The sequence below is a fragment of the Aedes albopictus genome, chromosome 2 (genome assembly GCF_035046485.1).
Source record: "Aedes albopictus strain Foshan chromosome 2, AalbF5, whole genome shotgun sequence".
Lineage (NCBI taxonomy): Eukaryota > Metazoa > Arthropoda > Insecta > Diptera > Culicidae > Aedes > Aedes albopictus.
This window is the reverse complement of record NC_085137.1, coordinates 70,124,879-70,148,631: the sequence shown is the minus strand read 5'-3', so window position 1 is coordinate 70,148,631 and position 23,753 is coordinate 70,124,879. Positions and strand designations below refer to the sequence as shown.

The window sequence follows — 23,753 nt, the reverse complement described above, 5'->3', positions numbered from 1 at the left end:
ACTTCTTTGCAATCTTGTACTCCATTTAGGTAATAAACTGAATCCATTTAGGTAATGAATCCATTTAGGTAAAAATTCTTTTTAGGCAGTCCCGACTCATTACCTAAATGGAGGTTTTGGTGTAAAACATCAATTTTTCAATGATTTTTAAAAAATGTAAATACACTTTAATATACACCAAAAACCATTTTGAGATATACAAAACAGTCCTAAATATCAGCCAAAAATATAAAAAAAATTGATTCTCCACGAAACAAAAATCACAAAAATGCTCAAATTATACCCCGTCCAAAGGCGGGTTGGGTATTAGAGGGTTAAGTGAATCAGGCAAGTACTCCTCCAGAGATTCTTGCAGGAGCTCATACAGATATCCCTCCATGTTTTTCCCTGAAATTTTGTCCGGCATTACCTCTAAGAATTGTAACTCGGTGGCTCAGGGATTGTGGATCTTAGGGTCGTTTATTATGACTTGGCTCTCACATCCTTCACTGAGGACGAACGTCTCAGCAGGACCGGTATAAATAGGTAAACTTACTCACCAGTGTTTCACAAATGAACATACTACAGACATCAAATACCAGAAGCATTACTAAAAACACATATTTGGGTCAAATTCCAGAAAGGCGAGGCTTGTCAGCTCCTTTCGAGCCCGACAAAGCGGAAAATAACGAAAAGTGGTGGGAATGTTTCAACCCAGGGCAGTGCTCCATAAATAAGCTACCACTGTGTTTCTAACTACATTACAAGTTTATTCTTAGACGTCACATTTTCAAGGGGTCTACTTGCGGTTTTGTTTGGGGAACCTCTGGTTCTTTTGAAGATGAATCGTCCAGCGGATGCCGAACTTCCGTGCTGCAGTTTGAGGGAGATCTAGTCGCGAAGATCGCGACTGACGGTTGTTGTTGTGATGCTCTGGGAAAGGATTCTGATCGCCAAGTACGAGCCGGAACGATGATGACGGAGCCACCCATATGATGGCGGCATCACACGTTCACTTGACGGTATCGTTTGGCCGTTTGCGATAGGATGCTTACGACCGGTTTGGTAACGGTGATTTGTCTTGGACACGGTGATTCACCCACAAAAGGGGGGGGGGGGGGGTTGCGCTGGCGATTGTGGCTGATATCTCGGGAGAGGTACAATACCGTCACAGTAGCCGTCGATTGCCTGGTATTGGAGAAATTCTCCAAATAAAAAGAAAAAGGCCCAATTCTCGGACCTAACCACTGATTAGCCCCTGTGACGTCACCTAACCACTACTTTAACTGCTTTGTTCACAATGTTACAATAATTTTACCTTTTTCTTGTAGCTTTTTACTTGTTTGTCGTCTAGTAGCATTTAAGTTCGGGTTTTTCGTTTTTATCTGTCGATTTTAACAATTAGTTTTTAGGACAATTTTAACACCAACTAATATTGTACATACTTTTGCATGACTTCTAACCACTACTAACCACTTTTATCTTCGTACTAACAAAAACACATATAATACGCCGAACTAACTTTTATCCTATTTTATAGAGAAAAAACACTGAATTAAAACAATTACACCACATGAGGTTTCTACAAACTCTAACCTCTAACAATTAACATATAAACTACACACGCGCGCACTACTATTCCGTTCTGGAATCACCAGTCAAAGAGAGCTTCTGGGAGTCAGTTTTACCTTTTATAGAAAAATCTGAACTAATACTATAAAGGAATTTTATACTTTTTTGGAATGTAAAAACGAACCATGCCTGTACTAGTTCCACTTATGCTCCACCTGTGGGTTGAAACCATAAAAGCGAACCGGTTCAAACTGCTCGAAAACGAACGGTCACTCGAACATGACAGATTGCCGTGAGAGTGGAGATGCACTTTCTCAAACATCAAGTCACTGTATGAGTGCCGCTAACTCCATTGTTTTAGTGACTTATTTGGGATTTTGGCGTATTAGATTCGGGAATGGGGAATCATGGATTTGTGGTGGAGCCACAAGCTAAATATGGAACCTTGATTCCTAGGATTTCTAAAGAAATTCTCTAAAAATGTTTGAATAAATTTCAGCAAACGTACTGATGAAGTTCCTGGAGAAATCCCCCAATAAATTTCTGAAGTATCCCTGGACAATTTTCTGAACGAATCCTTGGAAGACCTAATGGAGAAGAATCTCTTGGGAATCTTTTAGAGGACATACTATATAAATGCCAGAAAAAATCTTAGAATATTTGAAGTAAAACATGGAAGAATCTCTGGCGAAATTGCAACATTCATTTCTGATTTTTTTATTGGGGGAAATGCTGGATTTCTAAAGAAAAAGCATAGAATCTCCAAAGTGATGAATAGGAATACATTCAAAAAAAAAGTAAGGGAGTAATCTTTAGAAGAATTCTTGATGAACTCCTGCAAGAATGCTTCTGCCGCGTAAATTACAGAAAGAAAATCGTGGAAAAATAATGCATGGAAGGGTTTCTCAGGAATAATTCTTAATTGGGTGCAATATTAAAGTAATTTTATTGTGTGATAAGTGTCAGTGTAACTAACAATAGGGTAGAAGCTTCAGTTTTGGCCAGTCCGGAGTTTTGGCCATAGTGCGGTATTGAGCCTGTTGCGATCCAAATCGGCGTAAATTTATTTTTTACTAGTAGATCCTAATACAATATGATGATTACAGCTGTGAAAACCACACATTTTGATTAAAAACTGGAAGAAAAAAATATATTTCCTTAAAAAATCAGCTCCCATATATCTATTTTGGCCAGGGTGCTTCTAATTTGGCCACTCCCATAAGAAATACACGTGATTGGCCAAAATAGAAACCAAATTTAAGAATATGGCCAAAACTGCGGCAGAGCTTCTATTTTGGCCAGTGCCACTTTTAATTCAAAAATCAAGTATTAGCTTGATTTCTGTATTTTTCCTTCAAAATATAGATTGAAACCTTTCATTTGACACATTGGTTGTTTTCATAGGATTATTGGTTATTTTTATAAAAATGATTTCCCTTAGACTGGCCAAAACCGGTGCCCGCACCCTAGTACATTCTAAATCTTTACCATAACACAGTCCATCATTTGATCAAATTTTTATTCTCTACCGCGATTGAGTTCACATACAAAAATCCTTGGTAAAAACAGATTACTAGGAGCTTCTCGGAGCTTAAAGTGTTAAGAAGCTAAACTATTCCCTTTCGCACCAAATCAATTCAGAACAATTGATTTAGGGCGAGAAGATTTTCAAACACCCTTCTCACACATCATCAGGGATTTCCGATGCAAATCCTGTTTGTCGTTCTTGGGGCGCGGTGGAGCATTCCATATCATTGCGAGAAAAGTTAAATCACTTATAAAGCCTATCCATTTATCAGTTGAACAGTTTCCGAGTCACGAAGGTCATAAATAAAATTTCCCGTTTGCCCCCGTTTTCGGAGCAAACTTCTCAAAGGATTCGGTGGAAACTTATACATCCACCCATCAACAAGCACAAAACTACCGACAGGCATAATTTATCATTCTATTTTGTGTGATGCCTAACATGCTTCTGGGTTCTGGGTTCGACAAAGAAAACTATGAAACATGCTGTAGCGGAACTTGCTACTCCTGAACTGAGATAAACAAATCGAGTGAAGTTGTTTGAAGTTTCATGTTACACTTGGTTACCATTTTCCAACGAAAGTTCTATAGCTTTGAAGTGGCAGTTCTTTGAATGGACAGCTGACGTTGTGGAGAGTTGATCGATTAAAATAGGAATTTGCACCGAAATTTATTAAATGCATTCATTTGGTGAACATCTTAGTACACTATCAGGTACATACCAGCCAACAGCTCTATCACATTTGGCAACTATAAGAACAGCTAATTGGAACAGAAGCCCCATGCCAAACGACATTATGCCAAATGGAGCAGAGCTGTGGCCAATGCTGTTTGAACATTCATACTATTTGGTTTTAAGATTGCTGCTTCGAAGCCATCAGTTTCTGTACCAATGTAACCAGCTGCTGCACTGATTCCTGCTGATCATTCGACTCGTCTTCCTGCAGGTCCTGGGTCAATCCACTATTCAGTGCATCCAGCATTTCCAGCGCCAATGGTTTCGGTTTCAATTCCGGAGCTGGATGAGGATGAGGGTGGTGTTCAGGAGCTTCAGGATGCGGTTCAGGAACATCCGGTTGGGCGGGCTTGTCCACACCGATCTGGGTCAACAGGGCTACCAAAGCATTCACAATGGTGGTGTTGATGTCGGTTTCAATATTAGCGTTCAGATTGACTCCGATGGTTACAATGTCTCCCACGTTGTTATCGCTGATCGAAATAGGACCGCAAGAAACGGTTCCCAGTAGGGCCAACAGGGTAATTGAAGCGATTTTAATCATTTTTTATTTATGAAAAAAGAATACTTTTTGAATGCTTGGGAACTGTTGTCCTTTGATAAAATGGTATTGATTTGATTTGAAATGCCCGAGTCGGTGGCCTTATAAACAGAATTTGAGAAACTGATAACAAATCAGTTTACACGAGCTATCACAATTATCCCCTATATCAGATTTCCATAACAATAGACCATTTAGCGCCAATGACTCAAATCTCACCTGATAGTAAAGCATCCGTTATCAGTGGTTCAATGTTTGTAAATGTACTTCCGATTTCGGGGGTACACCTTCTGATCAAAACGGTTTATGTGAATCATCGGCGCATGCCAGTCATCATCTTTGACGGCAGACTGACAGCGATGGGATTGGTTTGTTTTGTCACTGCGCTCAGAATTCAGAATTGATGAGAAGAAAAATCACACACAGTTAGACGCAATCCGATTGTTCTCAATTTAATCATCATTTTTGGAATTTCTCCATTGTTATTTATGTGACGCACTTCGTGTCATTTGGGTTTAAAAATTGTAGGGAAATACCAACAAGCGCATCGTTTTCAAGAATAAGACCTTGACAACTAAATCACTGAACCGACTGATGGTAAATATTAGGTTTAGCAACTGAAAATGTTAAGCCATAAATTCTCCCATTTCAAATCCATCGTTTATGAGGACAATCGTCACATGCAGATTTTACAGCTTACAGATTTAGCTCGTTGTTCAGATCACGTGACATACATAATGCTATGTTTTCGGCATTTTATTACTACTTGAGAGCGTCGCAATTTAATGCCTGGTAGTTCTCATTTCCTTTGACCTATTTAAAATGTTAAACTGTTTCATCATAACTGCCAGCTTATCCATAAATGTTAGTAGGGCTTCAAAATGTATCTTTTTGATATGAAAGAGAAAAGAAAAACTTCTTGAAGAAGGCAATAGCAATCCAATGACGTTTGAGACAACTGATTGGACGACACGCCAATTTGTATGAAAAAAAAAAAAAAAACAACATGTAAAATTTGGCCCATCTGCATTATACAGGTAGTTTGCGTTTTCGCCCACGCAACGTGCAAGCAATTCAAGCAGAACAACTAGATACGCTAGCATACTGCAGATGGACTGCAGTCGTCAATTATGAATGGTATGCTCCACTTTAGCAAATTTTAAGTTTCGTGAAAATGTTTTCTTGTACTTGTGGAATGTTCGGCAAGAAGCGTCTGATATTCTAAACTGTTGAAGTACACGATGTTTAATAAGTTCGGATACACAATCAAATTGAATTTATTTCCCATCTGTAATTTAGATTTTCAAAGTGAATGAATTAATTGGAAACTCACATAATTCTGATCAAATACAGCATTTGTTTTGAAATAAGCTGTCCTTTATCCTTTTGTAATAATTGCAAATGTGTCTCAAGTTCCTTTCGGCCGGCACGCAAGTCTTTCATTGGTATTTCGTCTAGTTTTCATTGAGTAATGGTGTTAAGTTAAACCAAATTAGGTTGTTGTTCTCAGCATTAGTGGTAGCAACTATGATTATTCGGAATAATCTATAAGATTCAGATTGGGTGAAGTTCGGAGTCATTTTATCTTGATCCTTAAAATTGCTAAAACTGTCGCTGTACCTGATATAATGATTTTTGTTTTGTAAAAAAGTAAGGCTGCGTTTTATCTCAGTTTAACCCAGAATTATTTTTTCCAAACGTGATTACATCCCTAGTGTGGCAAATTTTGACCAAAATTTGCTTTATATAATGTATTTATGCCTTTTTCATAGACTATATATATGACTATATACTTGCAAATTTATCGCCATATCATCATTAAAATAGCAGTGTAAAGCTTTGTCCATTAATTTAGTTATTTTAATATATTATAGTGAGATGTTAACTCAAAAGTCAATGTTTTAGACTTCTCGAAAAATATTCTAGAGTGCCGGAGCTAACAAATATTAGATACATCAAAAGCTTATAAGAAAAAAAAATAGAAAACGGCGTTATTCAAAACCATATGCTGTATTTGATCAGTGTTATATGACCTTTCAATAAATACATCTACTTTGAAAATCTGAATTATGGATGTGAAATTTGTTTAAGTTATATGGTGTATCCGAACTTATTGAACACCGTGTACATGGTAAATCTTAAGAGTAAAAATAAAAGAAATGATCAATTTTAAAAAAATTAGGTATGATCAGCCTATGTCCCCATGTTTATCCTATTCCAAAAACGGACGATATAACCACCAATTCAGGCGTTCGATTTGAATAGGTCGTATGTTTGCTGTGATTCCTATTGTTGTTTTGTTGTGTTGTGTGTTTCCGTTCTTTTGTTTCATGCTCACTGCCGTGTCCCAAAATTTCACATGGTCAAAAAAACTTGGGGGCTGCACCCTGCAAATGATAGCTAAGGGTGATAGAAACAAACTTTTGTAAGACCTCAACTTTCAGAAATGATTTTAGAAGTCGCCCCGGCGCGATTTTTGAAAAATGGCCATTTTTGGTAATGCATTTCATACAAATATGTTTTACCGTACAAAAATTGGCGATACTCACCATTTTTATATTTTTTACAGCTTGATATAGAACCAAAGTACTTGGGAAAATAATTAACGACATGTTTTGCAGGTAGCTTTTTGATACTGAATTTTTAAATTTACTAATATTTGTCATTTTTTGATATACTTGCATTTTACCCATCATAAAAAGTATCTCATCCTAATACTAATTTAAAACAATTTCCATGAAAAGATAGAAAATTTTATGAGGAAAAACTTTGCCGAAGAAAGCATGGCGTTTTTTCTATCCGTTTTAGAGTTATTCACGATTTACTATTTGGTGAAACTTGAATTTTTAGGTATTTTTTTAAATATCACATAAAACTTCCCAAAAACACATAGGTACAAAGTAAAAAATCACGTATGCTCAACATATTTTTGTCTTGAATGTGTTTAGGAATTATGATGACTTCATTTATTGAATTTTTACTTCCGTTGACAAATCCATTTTCTTTGATATAGAATGGTACATACTAGCGAGAAACTTTATCATTACCATTTTGAGATGCCTCAGTAGGCCATGACATTTTCAACAGTTATGCACTGACAATCGTTTATATACGAGCATAATACATAATAAAACGCACGGCACATTTTCTATAACATTTAGAAGGTGATACATTCCGCGAAAAATGCCGTTTTACTTTTCAATGATGTTGTTCAAATCGTTCAAAGGCATGAATAAAACGGTCTAGTAGTCCCTATGACTTCGATCACCATTTAGGACGATAAAAATGACGTCACGTGTTTACGTCAATTACTGTTGTTTACCAATAATAGCCTACCTTGTCTTATTGTATGCCGTGTATGTGTTATGGTAATCAAATTGTTCTTCAAATAAGTTAACATTACGTCAACTCGCTGGTTCATCTCATCCCATCCGTTTCAATTTGCCTCTTAGTTTCGGTGTTGATAAATAAGATAGTTCAAGTCAGTAAATGTCATAAAAAACATAATAATAATTTTAGAAAGTCTTGAATTGGAGCTTATTATCCGAAAACTGGTATTCGAAAAGGTGTTTTTGCAACTTGGCTCTATAATATTGTATTTTATACTTGTCGTTTCAACGTCATCTGAAAGAACAGCTATCCAATCCGACTTCCCATTGGACGATTTTTCGGATTATAGCTCGAATCGAACCTTAATTTTACCGCATTGCTTTCTATTGAAAATGGTTCGGGTCGGTTAAGACGTTTCGAAATAATGCCCATTTTGGGGATCCGAACCAGCACCGGCGGACCTGGTAAAATTGCGCCGAATTATGTTAACTTTAGCATAGTTGATGAATTTTATGCGGAAATGATTAATGGAAACCAGAAAATCACAATGTTGGCCAAAAAATCAAGATGGTAACCTAAAATCCAAAATGGCGGCCCAAAATTAGAAAAGGCGGCAGTTTTAAGGAGTTTGAGGCTCTAAAACCATGCAATTTGGGTATATTTAGTATGGAGAAGAAGTCCGGATCCAAAATTCAAGATGGCAGCTGTTTCAAGGTGTTTCATGGCTCTGAAACCATGCAGTATGGGTATATTTGGTATAGAGAAGATGTCTGGAGTTCAAAATTGCGGCCCAATATCCAATCGGCGGCCCAAAATTTAAAAACCATGTCACAGACAAACAGACGTAACACTCTTCAAAACGACTTGGCACATGCATTTAACGATCAATTCAAATTTCATTTGATTTGCGCGATCGTTCCACCAGATGCGCTAGTGTTCGATCGCTTTGACTTTTGCCTGTGTACACGTTGCTGAATGATGCAAACGAAAATCACAGGCAATTTGTGTAGTAGTGTGCGTGTCAGCAAAACGTCAAATCGAAATCCATCATGGCCGACAGTGTCGCGCGTGGTTCTACCAACAGGTGGCAGTGTGCTCATGAAAATGACACCGGGCAAAAGTTTTTGATGAATTTCCTCTAAGAGTTACGTCTGTTTGTCTGTGACCATGTTATTTGGCTCTGGATATATTTGGCTCTTTATACCCAAAAATTATAATCAGAATATCCAAGATGGCGCCTCAAAATCCAAGATGGCGGCCCAAAATTCAAGATGGCAGCTTTTTCACGGTATGAATATATTTGGTGCACAGAAGATGTCCGGAGTTCAAATATAACGATCAAAACATCTAATATGGTGGTCTAAAATCCAAAATGGCGGTTCAAAAAGCAAGATGGCGGCTTAAAACATAATATGGAGTTTAAGGTTGAAAAACCAAATAAACGATTTGATTTCTGGTGTCATGAAATGGATTTTTAAACGGATGAAAGAGTGACAATTAGTGAGGATGATGAACCTGGGCGTGGTTAATTTGAGTTTTTTTTTACATAATTGAAGCTCTACAACTACTATCAGTGATCAGTTTTACCTTATCTAGATTTTTTTTCATTTCCAATTTTGCAAATCAATGTAGAGCAAATTCATGTTCTAGCCCACGACTTTACTTACTCTCGTTGATTTCTACTTCTTTACAGAAGCGCTGAAGAAATCGGTCGATTTCTTGCAGAACTTTTCAATTGTTGTTTTCGTTTGGAATGCTCCTACATACTTCTTAACTGGGTACTGTATTTAACCTTCCGTAACTCGCGCGGTTGGCTACCACCGCCAGCACCACGCTAATGCTGAATACAAAAAGCGACATTTTTTTCATTTTGTTGTATAAAACCAAACTCAACTAAAAATAATTACCACCCCACTAGGGAGCAAACGCCACTAATCCATTTTACTCAGAAATGAACTAAACGTTACGAAAAACAAACAAAAACTTATATCATATGAGGGGGTTAGAAGCAAAGGGGTGGGTGTAAGTGACAAAAACCCACTTTCGAGAAAATGAGGTTTAAAGTTTTTGACCAATTTTTCATCCCATACAAAATGTATGGAGTTTCAAAAACAACAAAATGTTCTTCGATTTATCGTAATTTTTCCAATCATCGTAGAAACAATCTTAAAAAAGTTCCTAAAAGCTGGAAATCTGAAGAATTTTATGATACCCTCAGCTCAAAATCGACATAATGGTCACTTACACCCCTTTGCATCTGGGTCCCTCATATCCCTTTCGTGACGGAGCGCAAAAAATTGAAATTTCCATACAAATGGCTCAACTTTGGCTCTCCAGAACTCCAAGATTTTCCAACAAAACAAGAGTTATTTTACTTCATTTGAAAGAACTACTCTTTAACTTTCGATTTCTTGTTTTGACTACCTAGACAAATCGAAAATAAAAATTATGCGACAGACAAAACTTTTTCATGTTTTACGGTTTTTGTCCACTTTTTGTTTACCTTGTTGTGATAAATCTCACAGGCAACGTAAACAAAAGTTTGTTTACACACAAACGAGTATAAGTAATGGCTGAATTATTGAAACAGTTTACATCACATAAAACAAAGTCTAAACAGATGATAAAATTATGCAAAACTGCTACCGCTCAACAGCACAATTGTGCTGGTTCGTCACGAAAGGGATATGCAATCACCAATAGGCAACACAATACTCAACACAATTGGTCTTTTCTCTGCCCGGGACAATAACGGACATGATCTATTATTCTGCGATGCCCCTCATAGAGGTGATGCATTCACAGTAAGAGTAAACACAATACTAAACATCGGCGCACCTATTTTTTGCGTTTCCGCGCAATATTAGTATACTTGGCAACACTGCCGTAAAAATCAATAAAAAGATTTTTTTACATGGATTTTTATAAGAAGTTGAACCTTTGAATATAAAATAAAAATGCCGAAGTTTGGCCTACCAGTTGCGCGACGATGCGTAGTATCTAATCTAATCTAATCCTAAAGGTTATCAGACTTAATATTTTTCATATTCCATACTTTCAGGATCAGCTTCTGAAATTAGCTGTGGCTGTAGATATATCGAAATGACATATCAGCACTGTTGCTCATAAATACACCCATAAAATGTTTACTGAATATATTTTACGTCGATGTTATCAAATGTGCTGAATGTAAATGAAAAAAAAAACTTTTGGCTTGTTAGTTTGATTTTATACTAAAGTTTTTATAATATTTCAACCATAAATATTACATATTTGACAACACTTCCGTTCAGATAATGTTAAAATGGATTAAATTTGTTTAAAATTGAGGATCTCAATAAATACATTTTTTAGTTCAACAGGTTATGATAGTCCATTGCGATAGAGTCATAATTGATGAACTGGCAACACTGTCACATTTTTTTAATCCGTTTTATACTTGATATTGTTCAAATCAGCACAAAACGTCCTTACATGGCATAGAACAATTTTATTTTTAAACAAATTTATAAATTGCACCTGATATTTTTGAAAGTTATATGATAAAAATAATGCATTTTCTTAAAAACACTATATCTCAGAAACGGCGCAAATAGCTTTGGGGAGTTAAGCTTTTCCAATCGAAAAACACGATGGAATCAAAAAAATAAAAATAAAAACAACACTGCAGAATAAAACATAATATTTTTTCTAGATTCCCTGAACGATTTCCTTCAAAAAAGCCGAAGGTCGAAAATGTGTATGTGCAATCGATTCAATGATAAAAAATATAAGAAAGAGAGTATAGTTTTCATATCGGCAAAAACGAGGGGTGCTGCCACGGGCCTAGGGATGATCCGCTCGGCACCAAAATTTGGATATGTTTTCTTTTTCCGTCTAAACAAATGTTTCAACCAAATTTGGTTCTAATCTGTGATGGTCAATTCCAAGTTTTCACATTTTCTCGGTCATTTCATATGAAATACGACAGCAAGACATTATTCGTCTTTTTCTAAGGATCGAAATGACTTGAATTTTTTAGTACCTCTACCCATTTTTCATCATCAAAAAGTGTTTCTATTAAGACGATTTGAAAAAAATAGTAATTTCTAATCCAAGCTTTAAGACTTAATAGTTTAATGGTGGTATCTTCTATGATCTTGGGAAACTGTTTCATAGCGTTGTATGTGCAAAAATTCAATGATCATTTTTCAGAGACTTGATAAAAGTTATTGCAGAAATTCTCCCATGAAAAAAAAATTCGAATCAGCGATAAGTCTTTGAGGCGTTCTACTAGCAATTTCCCAAGAAACTGTGAGCGATCATCATAAAAGATCCTTCAAATCATTTGCTTCCACCAAAAAAACATACTGAAGCACAAGCACCCTGAAAAAATTCAAATAATGCTATGACAAATGCAAAAATTGCGTATCATTCCACCCAAGACCAGTTACGACTGGTAATCGTTGTGATCTTTATTAGCTACTCACAATATGATTTCCGCTCGCGTAAAAATCACTCCCAATCAATCAAACATCTATGACTCACTCAATAGTCTGCTGACAGACCAGCGCCAGAGAAGCTGATAACTCCTCGCATCACAACAATTGCAAAACTTAGATAAGGCGCCTTCAATGCCCAATTTCAACTGATGGTGAACAATATAAAACTCGGCAATATCCACTCGGATCATCATTCGACAACAGTTCCCACAGCTAAAACCAACCACCCGGTGATATTCTCCCCAAAGTTCAGCAGCGACCAAGCTTACCAAACCATTTCCTCCGAAAATGAAACTGCCAATCGCATTCACCGTCGTCGTCGTCGCCGTCACCTTGCTGGTGGTCCCCGGCAGCTTGGCTGGTCCGATCTCCGTTAAGGATAACAACATCGGTGACATCGTTACCGTCGGCGTCAACTTGCAGGCGGATATTAAAACCGATATCGACACGACTATTGTGAACGTGCTCGTCGCTTTGCTTACCCAGGTGGGCAATGTGGGTGGTGGACTGGAGGGACTGCCGTCGCTACCGCAACTGGAGGATGGGCAACCAGAAGAGGCACCGGTAGCAGTGGCACCGGCAGAACCAGAAGCACCGATAACGATGCCGAAAGCGGATTTGATGAAGACCATCCAGAGCTTGAAGGGTCTGGCCCAGCTCAGCGAGCAGTCCAACGAGGAGACGGAGAAAATTTTCAACAAACACGCCAAGGAATTTATTCAACGTTATTTGCAGAAGAATTGAAGTGTTTTGGAATTTGGGAATGTGACCTGTACCTGATTATTAGGCTCTATGTAGGCAGCAAATAAGCTAGAAATTGAATCAATAAAAAGTTCCTATTTTTATATTCAAAAAGTTTGTTTATCTTCAATGTCAAGAAGATTTAAGTTTAACAAATAGTGTAGAAATATCTTTTGCTGAATAGGATGATGAATATATTTTATCCCTTTTACTTGTTCTCGAAGCTAATATTTGTGTACACCAAGAACCCATACAGCAAATGCGGTAAGCGCAAGGATATTCAGCATGATTATTGATTATGCTAAGGGTACGGATTCCTTGACTTCCTTGGGCATAAAGTACACATGCAAAATGGTCATTGACAGAGAAGCTCTCAGTTAATAACTGTACCCAAAATAAGAAATCCTACTGAAAATTGAGATGAATTGTTTCTACCAGTTTCTAAACGAAAATATTACAAAAAAAATGTGCAAAATCATCACCAGCACGTTGAATTAAAGCCTGTATGTACACAGGGTCAAATATTGGACAAGGAATGAACTTAAGATCAAACATCTATTTGACACTAATGAAAATTCGATCGAGTCAAACCAAATGTTTGAGCATTAGTTTATTTTTGACAAATATTTGACCCTGTGTACTGGGATCTTAACCCTCGAGCGATCACGCTGTTGTATTTTGTACTACACGTTGAAAAAATTTCACTTTTTGTATTCAGTATTGGCGTGGTGCTAGCAGTCAGTGGTGGCCAACCGCGCGAGTTACGGAAGGTTAAGAAGCACTTCAAATGGAGTTAATATGTTACTCCAAAACTTTTTGCTACTACAAACTACATTACTGCGTGTGGTTCAAATGTACCACAGATATCCAAAAGAGGGTTAAGTAATCAGAATGCTGAGGTAGATAAGATATAAACTTTGTATGCTCACTAGCATCATCTAGTGGCAGAGATCTGAACCAAATGGTTCAACATCTATACATTCTACCTTAAAACGTCAGAAAGGTTCTATCTCCCTAAATTACCCTGAGAGATATGAGATTAAAAAAAACATATTTTGCAATGCCACCAATAAGTTTACAATATTTTGGTCAAAATAATTTTTCATTTAAATGATCATAACTTTTTTATACAACAATCAAATACGCTGAAATTTTGATCAATCATGACATATATATTAAAACTCCATTGGTAAAATTTTGAGCGAGATCGAATAAGTTTTCTGAAAGTTATAGAACTTTTTGTAGTGAATATAAAACCTCAAAAGTAGCTGAAAACCTTAGGTGTCAGCTGTAACACACAAAAAATTGAGAAAGTTTCATCGAGTACATACTGAGATATAATGTTTTAAAAATGTGTTCAAAAATCTTATAAGTTTTTCTAAAAGTTCTATAACTTTCAGAAAACTTATTCGATATCGCTCAAAATTTTATCAATGGAGCTTTTATATATGATTCATGATTGGTCAAAATTTCAGCGTTTTTGACTGACGTATAAAAAAAGTTATGAACATTTGAATTAAAAATTAAGTTGACCAAAAAAATGTTGTACGGACAATTGTTTGATACACTGTAGTTCCGAATTGCACTTAGTATTTTCTGTAAGTCCTTGATTTATCAAACAACTTTGCTGAAGACATCATATTTCTATGAAGTTAGCATCCTAAGATATATGTGATATGAAATTTCCATACTCACTAGTGCCGCCAATCTCTCCGGGAATCTCTTTGAGAATTCCTTCCGGAATGCCTTCAGTAATTAATTCGGCAATGCTTTTGGGAATTTCTCCACAAACTAGTTTGGAAATTATTTTGGCATTTTTTTTTTTTGTATTCCCGAAGCCACTACTGCGAGCAAATTTTTTGTAAATCCATTGGGAATTTTATCATCAATTCCTTTCGGAATGTAGTGGGCAATTTCTTTGCGGAATGTTTCGGTAGTCTCATTACAATTTCCATGCAGCAGGAATTCACAAAATTCTTTTGTAAATTCATTATGCAATCCCTATGATTTTTTGAACAACTTTTAGTGAATTCTTCAGTGATACTTTTGGAAATATTTGCATGAGATTCTTTGAAAATGTCCTCGGCAATTCCTTTCGAAATTGCTTCGAAACATTCGAAAATTTATTTGAAAATTTTTAGGGTTAATTTTTTGAAGCTATTTTAGGATTTTTTGGAAGGCAATTCTTTCCGGATTCCCTTCCCGGATAAAAACTAACCATAGCGTGTATGGTGAAAACCATTCCTGCACCATACAGTGTACCAGCTACAATAAAGTGTATTGTAATGATATGATTCGCTATACTATACATTTACATTGGATTTTTATGTAACAATATATTATACTGTTTTTCTTACGTTTGAACCATTCACTTTTCCGAAACATTATTTTCCGTGAATTTTTAATTATTTCTGGTGTTCGATTTGAATAGGTCGTATGTTTGCTGTGATTCCTATATGCAGATTCGACCTATTCAAATCGAACACCAGATTTATTCAGTTTAAGATTTTTTCCGTGCTTTGTTTTGTTGATGTTTATGACTTTTTTGATGCACAGGAAAGGAAAGAGAAAAAAGTGAATAAGTTGAAACATCAATTTAAAGTCAATAACATGTTTAAATCAGTGGTAAACCAGATGTCCAAAGAACTGCAGGTCCAAGCAGGGGTCCAAGAGATATGGCAGGCTAGGTGTGTAGAGTGCGACGAGAGAAATACGAATGTAGGCCAACCCGGAAAGATGCAGGTCAGATTACCGTAAATCAGTGGATGAGTTCAACACTATTCTTGCTGTATGTGCATTTAGGGGAGCTTTCTCCTCTTCTCTCATGTGAACTTGTCTTCGACCACAATTGAATCAAATGCGATTGACAAACTTTATCTTTGACGTAGAGCCATCTTCAACATATGGACTGGACTGAACACTGAAATGACTTTTAATATAGGTTCGTCTGCGGGTTCGCTTTTTAACCTAATTTATATTTGAATCGAACTTGACAGTTATCTCATGAGTTGTTATGTATTTCAAATTTTAGTCAAACTGGTGCCTCAATATTGCAATAACAGTTAAGCACGCTGTAATGATACTTATGTACCTCGTCACCAACTTCATGCAACTACATTAGTAGTCTAATAACACTTAGCGCGCTCGGCATAGTTCCATCATGCCGCTCAAAGTGTTGCCACAAATGATGCTAAGTTTGCAAAACCCGATTATCTGGCTGGTGGGGCATGGGAGCCTAAGCTTCAACTGTTAATGCAATCAGAGACTACTCAGACTTAGACGTGGGCGATCCTATATATGAAGGGTTATCCAGAACGCTCTGGAGAATTCCCAGTATAACTTTTTGCAAGTGAGCATTCCCAATACTGAAACCAGCTAAGAGAAATTTCACTTAATTCCCAAAAACGAGGCTTTACAAATACTGACGTGAGTGTGAATGAACAAATTTAAGTGAAATTTGCCAAAATGTTACCCGTTCTCTCGGTGCAAGAGATCTAATTTCAAAGTACCATGTACTGTCAAATTTATACGTTGACTGGTTTGTCTCGATTTTTCCGCTATGGATGCTACTGATTCAGCCAATATACTTCGTTTCTCTGGCAGAGAGTTACCATCACTGGGTTTCTTTCCAGCAATACTCTATTATTACCATATATTTACAGATGAGACGCCCGCCGGCGCCGGCGACGACGCCGGAGACAACTTGTGGACGGACGAGCGACGGCACGCGATTGCCATCTACCATAGATTTGCCGGCGTGGTCTGATGGGTTGAGGGAGGGGGTAGAGACGTGTGCATGTACAAGGGATAGTGGCTTAAAATGCATCACGGAATTTTATGTCATTTCAGTGTCCACATAACAAACACGAAGAGGAAACACAGGCATCGATCACAATGTCGTCATGCAAAGAATCGAAGTCCATTCAGCACCACCTTCCCCCCCTGCTCAATGAAAAGCGACGGAAATCCATGGGGGAGACACCAATTGGCTTTTCTTTTCGATGGTATCGGGGCATTGAAGCGAAAGCTTTTCATTGTTTCCAAACGAAAGAACATGCCAGCTTTGTGCGCGAGAAAGGGACACGGCGATGGCAACGAAGGCGATATGATAGGTTTTTGCTACCAACCTACCTACCCAACCGGATGGATTTTGAAAGCCATTGCTTACAGCTCATTCGTTTGCCTTTTTCCGGCGATATGGCGCATATTTTGTTGTTGTCGCCAGAATTTGAATGAAAAGTGCCGTGATCCGATTACCTACCACCGTGCAGACGGGGGCTTCGTAATGCGCGATGATCACAATTACCTCTCGGTGTGAAGTTTATTGAACAGCAAATGTTCTGGTCTTGGATTATAGGTAATCAGTACAGTAAGGGTACCGGTTTTTGGCCAGTCTAAATAAAATACAAACCCATGAGAAAACCCAAATTTAAAAAATAACTAACAATATGTATGGGGTGGCAAAGAAAAGAAATTAACGAGGGGGGGGGGGGTGATTTGAAGAGATGGAAGGCTGGAGAGTTTCAGGCGAGCCTACAGGGGTTTTATTTTTGACTTGAGGTAACTTCTTCGGGGATCCAGAGGATTGCAGGGGAATTTTATAGAAGTTTCAGGGCTTTTCAAGGGATTTCAAATGGTTGCAGTGAAATTCAGGCAGCTTAAGGGGAAAGTTAGAGGATTCCTATGGTGTTTCAGAGGGTTTCTAGGAAAAAATATGAAAACCCCGAATATATGTATGCGATGCAATGATTATTTACGACGATAACCAAGATATGACCGACTACGACCAAAGTGTAGTTCCATTATAATATTAGTACCTATTATTATTAGATATGAACATGCCCTGCTACCTTGTAATCACACAACACTAACAATTTTCTCGTCTCTTCTCCAATTTTACCCGCAGCCACAGCCAAATCGTAATTTCCGGCAAACGCCCACGCCCCACACCATTCCGAGACAATGCACGCAGTTGGAATACACTCGGCACTGGCCATCAAACGGCAGCGAAAACGGCGGGACAATCAGCGCAAGGCCCGCGAACGACGCTACAGTATACAGAGCTCGGAGAGTGGCGATACGCACTCGCCCCATGGCTCCACCCGTCGGAAGTTCCATCCCCACCAGGTGCACGCCACCGACAACAACAATTTACTAGATACCAAAGTGAGTGTCCTTTTCGTTCAGTGCCGTCGATGGGTGATTGATACGAACGTCAATAACCTAAACGAGAGTCTTTCATTCATTTTGCGGTGTGGATAGATGCGGTGACATATGATATATTATTGCGACTTATTTGCTACTACAGAGTTTGCTCTTTGCCATTTTGCTTCTCTTTCCTTTCACGATATCTTTCACAGGTAGTCACAAGTATTGGTATGCTGCACATAGGTGTCGTATTCCTAGTGTTCGGAATCTTTTTACTAGGAGCTGGATTTTTTCCAGATAATCTATCAAATCAATCGTCACAATCATGGCACCTGCTGGGTGAGTATGGAATGATAAATATTAAACCAAACCCTGTAGATTTAAGAGTTTCTGACTAAACATAAACAATCCTGAAGTCTTAACTAATAGATATTTAATTTGCCAAAATTGTAGAATAACCCGTTCTCAAACAAAATAAACATGATGCAATCATTATCACGAGGCGTTTCCAAAGTTCGCCAAATTAAATGTGTGGAGACGCATGGTAGCTTATTGTTTATCCATAAAAATATCACATCGTCTTCAACTAGCTGTTCAGACAGGTTGAAGCTTTTTTAAAGTGCACTGCAAGAATCTATCACCTTCTACTGTAATATTTGAAGATTCACATGGAGGAATTCTTTTGAAAAAAAAATCCTTGATAAATTTCTGAATGATTTGGCCGAGCTCCTGAAAGAGTTCTAACGAAATTTGAATAGGCAGTTAATCCTGTGAAACTGAGACTTAAACCTTGAAACAGCACATTAGTCTCTCAAATAGTACCTGCAAAGTTTATCAATTAAGATAAAAATAAACAATCGCAAGCTAATTCCGTGTTGGTAAATATTGGTGCTTATAATGCTCATAATGAGATTTCCGGAAAGATTCCGGATCTAGACAAAAAACCTTTAAATGTTTCGTGGAACTTATGCTGCAATTTAAAGCAAAATATGTATTGTCGGAAATATTGATGAAAACTCCAGGCGAGTTTCCCAAAAAAATCTTAGTAAAATTATGGATTTTAAATGCGCCACTGATCAAATTTACCCCTTGTTATTTTTAATTCACTTAGTTTGTTTTTGTGTTTTCCATGTGAAAATCAGTGGCACAATTGAACGTAACTCCTTAATTTAAATAAACTTGTAAAACAAGAAAGCAAATTTACCAAAACTACATTAAATGCTGCCGTTAGCGACACAATTGCCTTGACGAAACTCTAAATTTGGGCCAGGGGGTGCACCACAACAAAATATTCATTAGTTCATACATTCGTCATTTATCGCCCTATATCTCACCCCCAGCACCCCCGGTAGTTTCGCCTATGCACAATTGCCACTTTACTTTAGGAATTGTATTTCTCCTCTGAACCTGGCCCAGGACTATTACCAGAACAGTTCAGTCAAAAATGTGTTGCAACATTTTTCGCAAATTTCAGTTGATATAACTTACCTTTTTTTAAATTATGCCATGAATTCAATCGGATTATTCCTAAACACAAATATTTTTCCAGTAAATCCTTCAAAAAATTCATAAAAACTTGTAGTAAAATGTAATATTAGCGAAAATAAATAACTTTAAACCAGACTTTTTTTTGTTGGTTTCAATTGGTTTTTCTCGGTGATGTTAATTAAGAATTAAGAGCACGAATTTTTTTTGTTGATGACCGAAAAAATAAAAAAAGTAGGTTGAAACGTTAAATAGTTTTTTAAATGACTTTCAACATCAACGAGAAAAAAACGGTGATTATAACCAATGTAAGATTAAACCGGACTTGGGAAGCACCAGTGTCAACACAAATCGTCAAGGGATTTTTACAGAAGCCGCTCTCTCAAAGTCATCGAATCAGGAGACGATGACCAAGAGAGCCTGGCAATATTTTTTTTTTCATGATTAAAATCCATGTTAAATGAAAATTCCTTGATTTTGCTGTAAAAAGTTTAAACAAGTACTTTTTCAAGTCCTTTATGCATTTATGCATTGAAACGTTCAGTACCGTGATTTCGGATGAAATTGATAACTTTTCGTAGTTTTTCGCGAATAATTTTTGAATACTTATCGATATAAATAAATTTAATGCTTATTTATGGTTTTCATCAGTCCACGAAGTTAAAAATTCTACTACGAATAATTTAATTGCAAAAAAATCCTAAAGAACTTTGCACCGCTTGCGCTAAATTATAGTTTCACCGATTGCGCTGAAATTTTGCACAGTTCATATGGGACCTAAATGGAATCAAAAAAGTCGACTGGACCGAGAATTTGATGTTTGTCCCATACTAATGTGTATGTATTTGAGATTATGCAATGACGAAGCACGTGAATGCTCATTTTCCCTTGTGACGATAACAATGCCAACTTGGGATGGTCACGACCAATAGCAGCGCTGCTTTAAAAGTTTCAAAAAAAAACTCACGAAAACATTAGTTAAAGTATTCCGTGAATTCATTTATCTCTGGTGCTCCATCAATTCTAAAAGAAATTACTTAACAAACTGTGTTTAGGTGGAATACAGTCGGATCTCCTATGAAACTTGGCTAGGCACTGGTGAACTTAACCGCTATCCTGAAACTTCCTCGAAATGTTCCTCTAGTTTTCCTAAAAGTCCGTGATTTGTGTGAGGGCTCCGACTAAATGTTTGATCGATGTTTTCGAGTAACTTTCTCAGTACGACCCTTGAGAAAGAACAAAACCCTTCGGCCGAAACGTCGGGAGAGTAGAAAAAAATCGTTTTCGACTTGGAGACAGAAAGCGACCCGAAAAAATCGTCCTTGATTTCAACAAAAAATCTGTAAAGAACAAAAACTCTCGAATTTGAAAAAATGCAGATTTCGTTGATTCTATCAACTCTAGAATTTTGAAGAAAACCATCGAATAAAGAAAATACTAGAGCTGTGTCGACTGCCAAGATAAAAACACAAAGCTCGCCAGAAAATTTAGATTTATGCTGAAATTTGGGAGATTTAACGGTAAATCTGAAAATTTGCCGGAAATTCGGAGATATCATAAAAGCATTGCACCGAACATTGTAAAATTCCGGAAAGTTCTACAATTTTCCCGAAAAGCTCAAGACTTTGATCAAAAATATGATACATGGCAACTTAATTCGAAACATACTGAAACGGAATCATGAGACTGGCGAGATTCCGACAGAAAATCAATATTCGCCATTAAAACTAAATTCCTGAATTTAAAAATAAACCATCAAACCATTCCGGAGTTATGTCAAAAACCCAAAATTTCAACGAAACGTCCGACCCTTATAAAAAAATTGACAATTCTGTTGATAATTCTGAGAATACCACCATATTTTGTAACATTTTTCGGAAATATCGGTTGAAATTACTCAAGTTTTTTTTAGAAATTATTCCAAGAATTTAACCAGACTATTCTCTCACAAATATTCCATTGAAAACAAGGCTAATAGGAATGAGCATGCATGATAACAAAAAGAACAAAAACCTTGACAAAAACAGTCGGTACTAAATCGTCTGGTTTTGGAATAGGATGAACATAGGGGCATATAGACTAAAGAAGAGTACTCGTACCTTAAATCATCTTGAAATTAAAAAAAAATAGTAAAATTTTATTAGCGAAAAGAAATGACTTCAACCGTTTCAACAAAATCGCGCTAATAATAGCTAGTAGTTTCACTTCAAGATTTCATCAACTCTAAGAGAAATAACTCAACAACTGTATTTAGTGGAATACAGTCGGATCTCCTTAAAACCTGGAAAAACATTTTCAATTCCTATCAAGTTAAAAATTTTAAAGATGAATTATAAATTCCGCAAAAGAAATAATAAATAAATAAAATATCAGCACTCTACCGGAAAAATCTTTGATTTCATAAAAAAAAAACATCGTAGATTCCACGGAACATTACGAAATTGCGACAAGATCCTGGCTGAAAAATTCTACAATTCTTCTGAACCGTTCGAGTTTTTGACAAGAATATGGGACACGCCAACTAAAATAGTAAAATAACAAAACTAAATCCTGAGATTGGCGGGATTTCTACAAAAAATCAATATTTCGCCATTAAAACAAAACTTCTGGTAAACTCAAAAAAGTTGCGATGGCCATCCGGTGTAGACAAATGTCACATTTAGTTAAGTTTCCATTAAGAAAACGTGATGTGAATTTTACGGTTGGGCGTGCTGTATAATATCGTTGTTTTAAAACACCGAACATGCAGCTCTGAAAAACGTTTGACACAACTTTAAATTATAAACAAGAGAAAAAATTATACCGAGTTTATTTGTTTTATGATTTTTTAGTAAATTGGTCTATTTTTAAAATGCATCCCAATACTTTTTCTATTAATTGAAGGCTATGTTGTTACTTTCCTTCAAAACATATTTATATAAAAGACAATTAGAGAGAATTTAAACAAACTATAATTAGCATCTTAAATTTTGAAACGATGTTGAAGTTTTAAAAAATTTGGTGTTTTATTAGGAAAATAAACTAATCGTAATAATTTTCTTCCGTATTACGAATTTTAAGTTTCGTCAAAAGTTTTTCAAAGTTCATTATATGAGTCATAAATAATCAAAATTTCATTGCATTCGGTTCATTGAATCCGGAGATAACAGCTCAAAGTTGGCTATGGGATAATTATACCTTTTTCTATAATCTTTCTAACTTCGTGCAGAATAGCCCGATCTTTTCCAAATTGTGTCCACTGATACACAACTAGTTGATCAATTTACAGTGAAAATTTGAGAATATTTGATGCACGTTTCGAAAAGTTACAGCTAGTTGAACATTCATGAAAGAATTCTTAGAGGTATTTCTTGATCAATTTTGAAAAGAAAAAAAAATATAAAAAAAAATCTTAGCAGCATTGGTGGGTAAATTGGGTAATCTTTTAAAACCCGGGTAGAGGCAAAATACTGACGATCTGGAGGTGATATCTAGCTATCTGTAAGTCACTATTTGGTCACTATTTTCGTGAAATTGGTCACTAAATTAACTATTTTGACCATCAGGTTTTGCTACCAGCCCTGCCAGGAAGAATTTCTAGTAGCGTCTCTGGAGATAAGAGCAATCTGAGAGAGAAGCTCTTGAGAAATAATTGATGGAATCCTAGGAAGAGTTTCTCGAGTAATTCAAAAAAAAAATCTGAAAACATTCATAAAAACATTAAAAGGTATTTCTTGATCGATTTTAAACAGATAAAAAAAAATGAATAAATCCTTTAAAGCACAAATGGGAGAATTCTTAGCAGCATTGTTGGGTAAATTGGGTAATCTCTTAAAACCCGGGTAGAGGCTAAGTCTGGAGGTGATATTGGTCTGATTGGTATAAGAGATAAAATTACTGGAAATAATATCTGAAAAATGTTCCAGAAACCTCTAAATGACATCAAAATTTGATGTTTAAAGATCAAACGAATAGCTCACTGCTATCGATTAGATCTTACACAGCTAATCTCGTTCGGTAATTTTTACCGAAATCTCAACCGCTGAGCGTTCGGTAATGGATTTTTAACGAAATTCTGTATAAAATTAACAAATTTCGGTAAAATGTTATCGTTTATCTGTCAAACTCTAACGAACTTCGGTAAAAGCAGCTACCTTTACCGAATTTTTCCTGTAAAACAAACTTAACGGTTGAGATTTCGGTAAAACATTACCGAAGTCGGCGATTTTTTCTAACT

At 36.5% G+C, this 23,753-nt stretch overlaps 1 protein-coding gene across 8 annotated transcripts in view; it reads left to right on the top strand.

Annotated features, from left to right (window-relative positions):
* Positions 1–23,753, top strand: part of LOC109416262 (uncharacterized) — a 111,075-nt gene that overhangs the window by 34,161 nt on the left and 53,161 nt on the right. For all 8 annotated transcript variants that reach the window (XR_009997417.1, XM_029871516.2, XM_062849844.1 and 5 more), the window contains exons 3-4: positions 17,811–18,070; positions 18,265–18,391. Coding sequence is in view for 7 of the 8 variants with exons in the window: in XM_029871516.2 (XP_029727376.1) it covers positions 17,867–18,070; positions 18,265–18,391 (331 nt within the window). In the remaining variant the exon portion in view is untranslated. The remainder of the gene's footprint in view (positions 1–17,810; positions 18,071–18,264; positions 18,392–23,753) is intronic.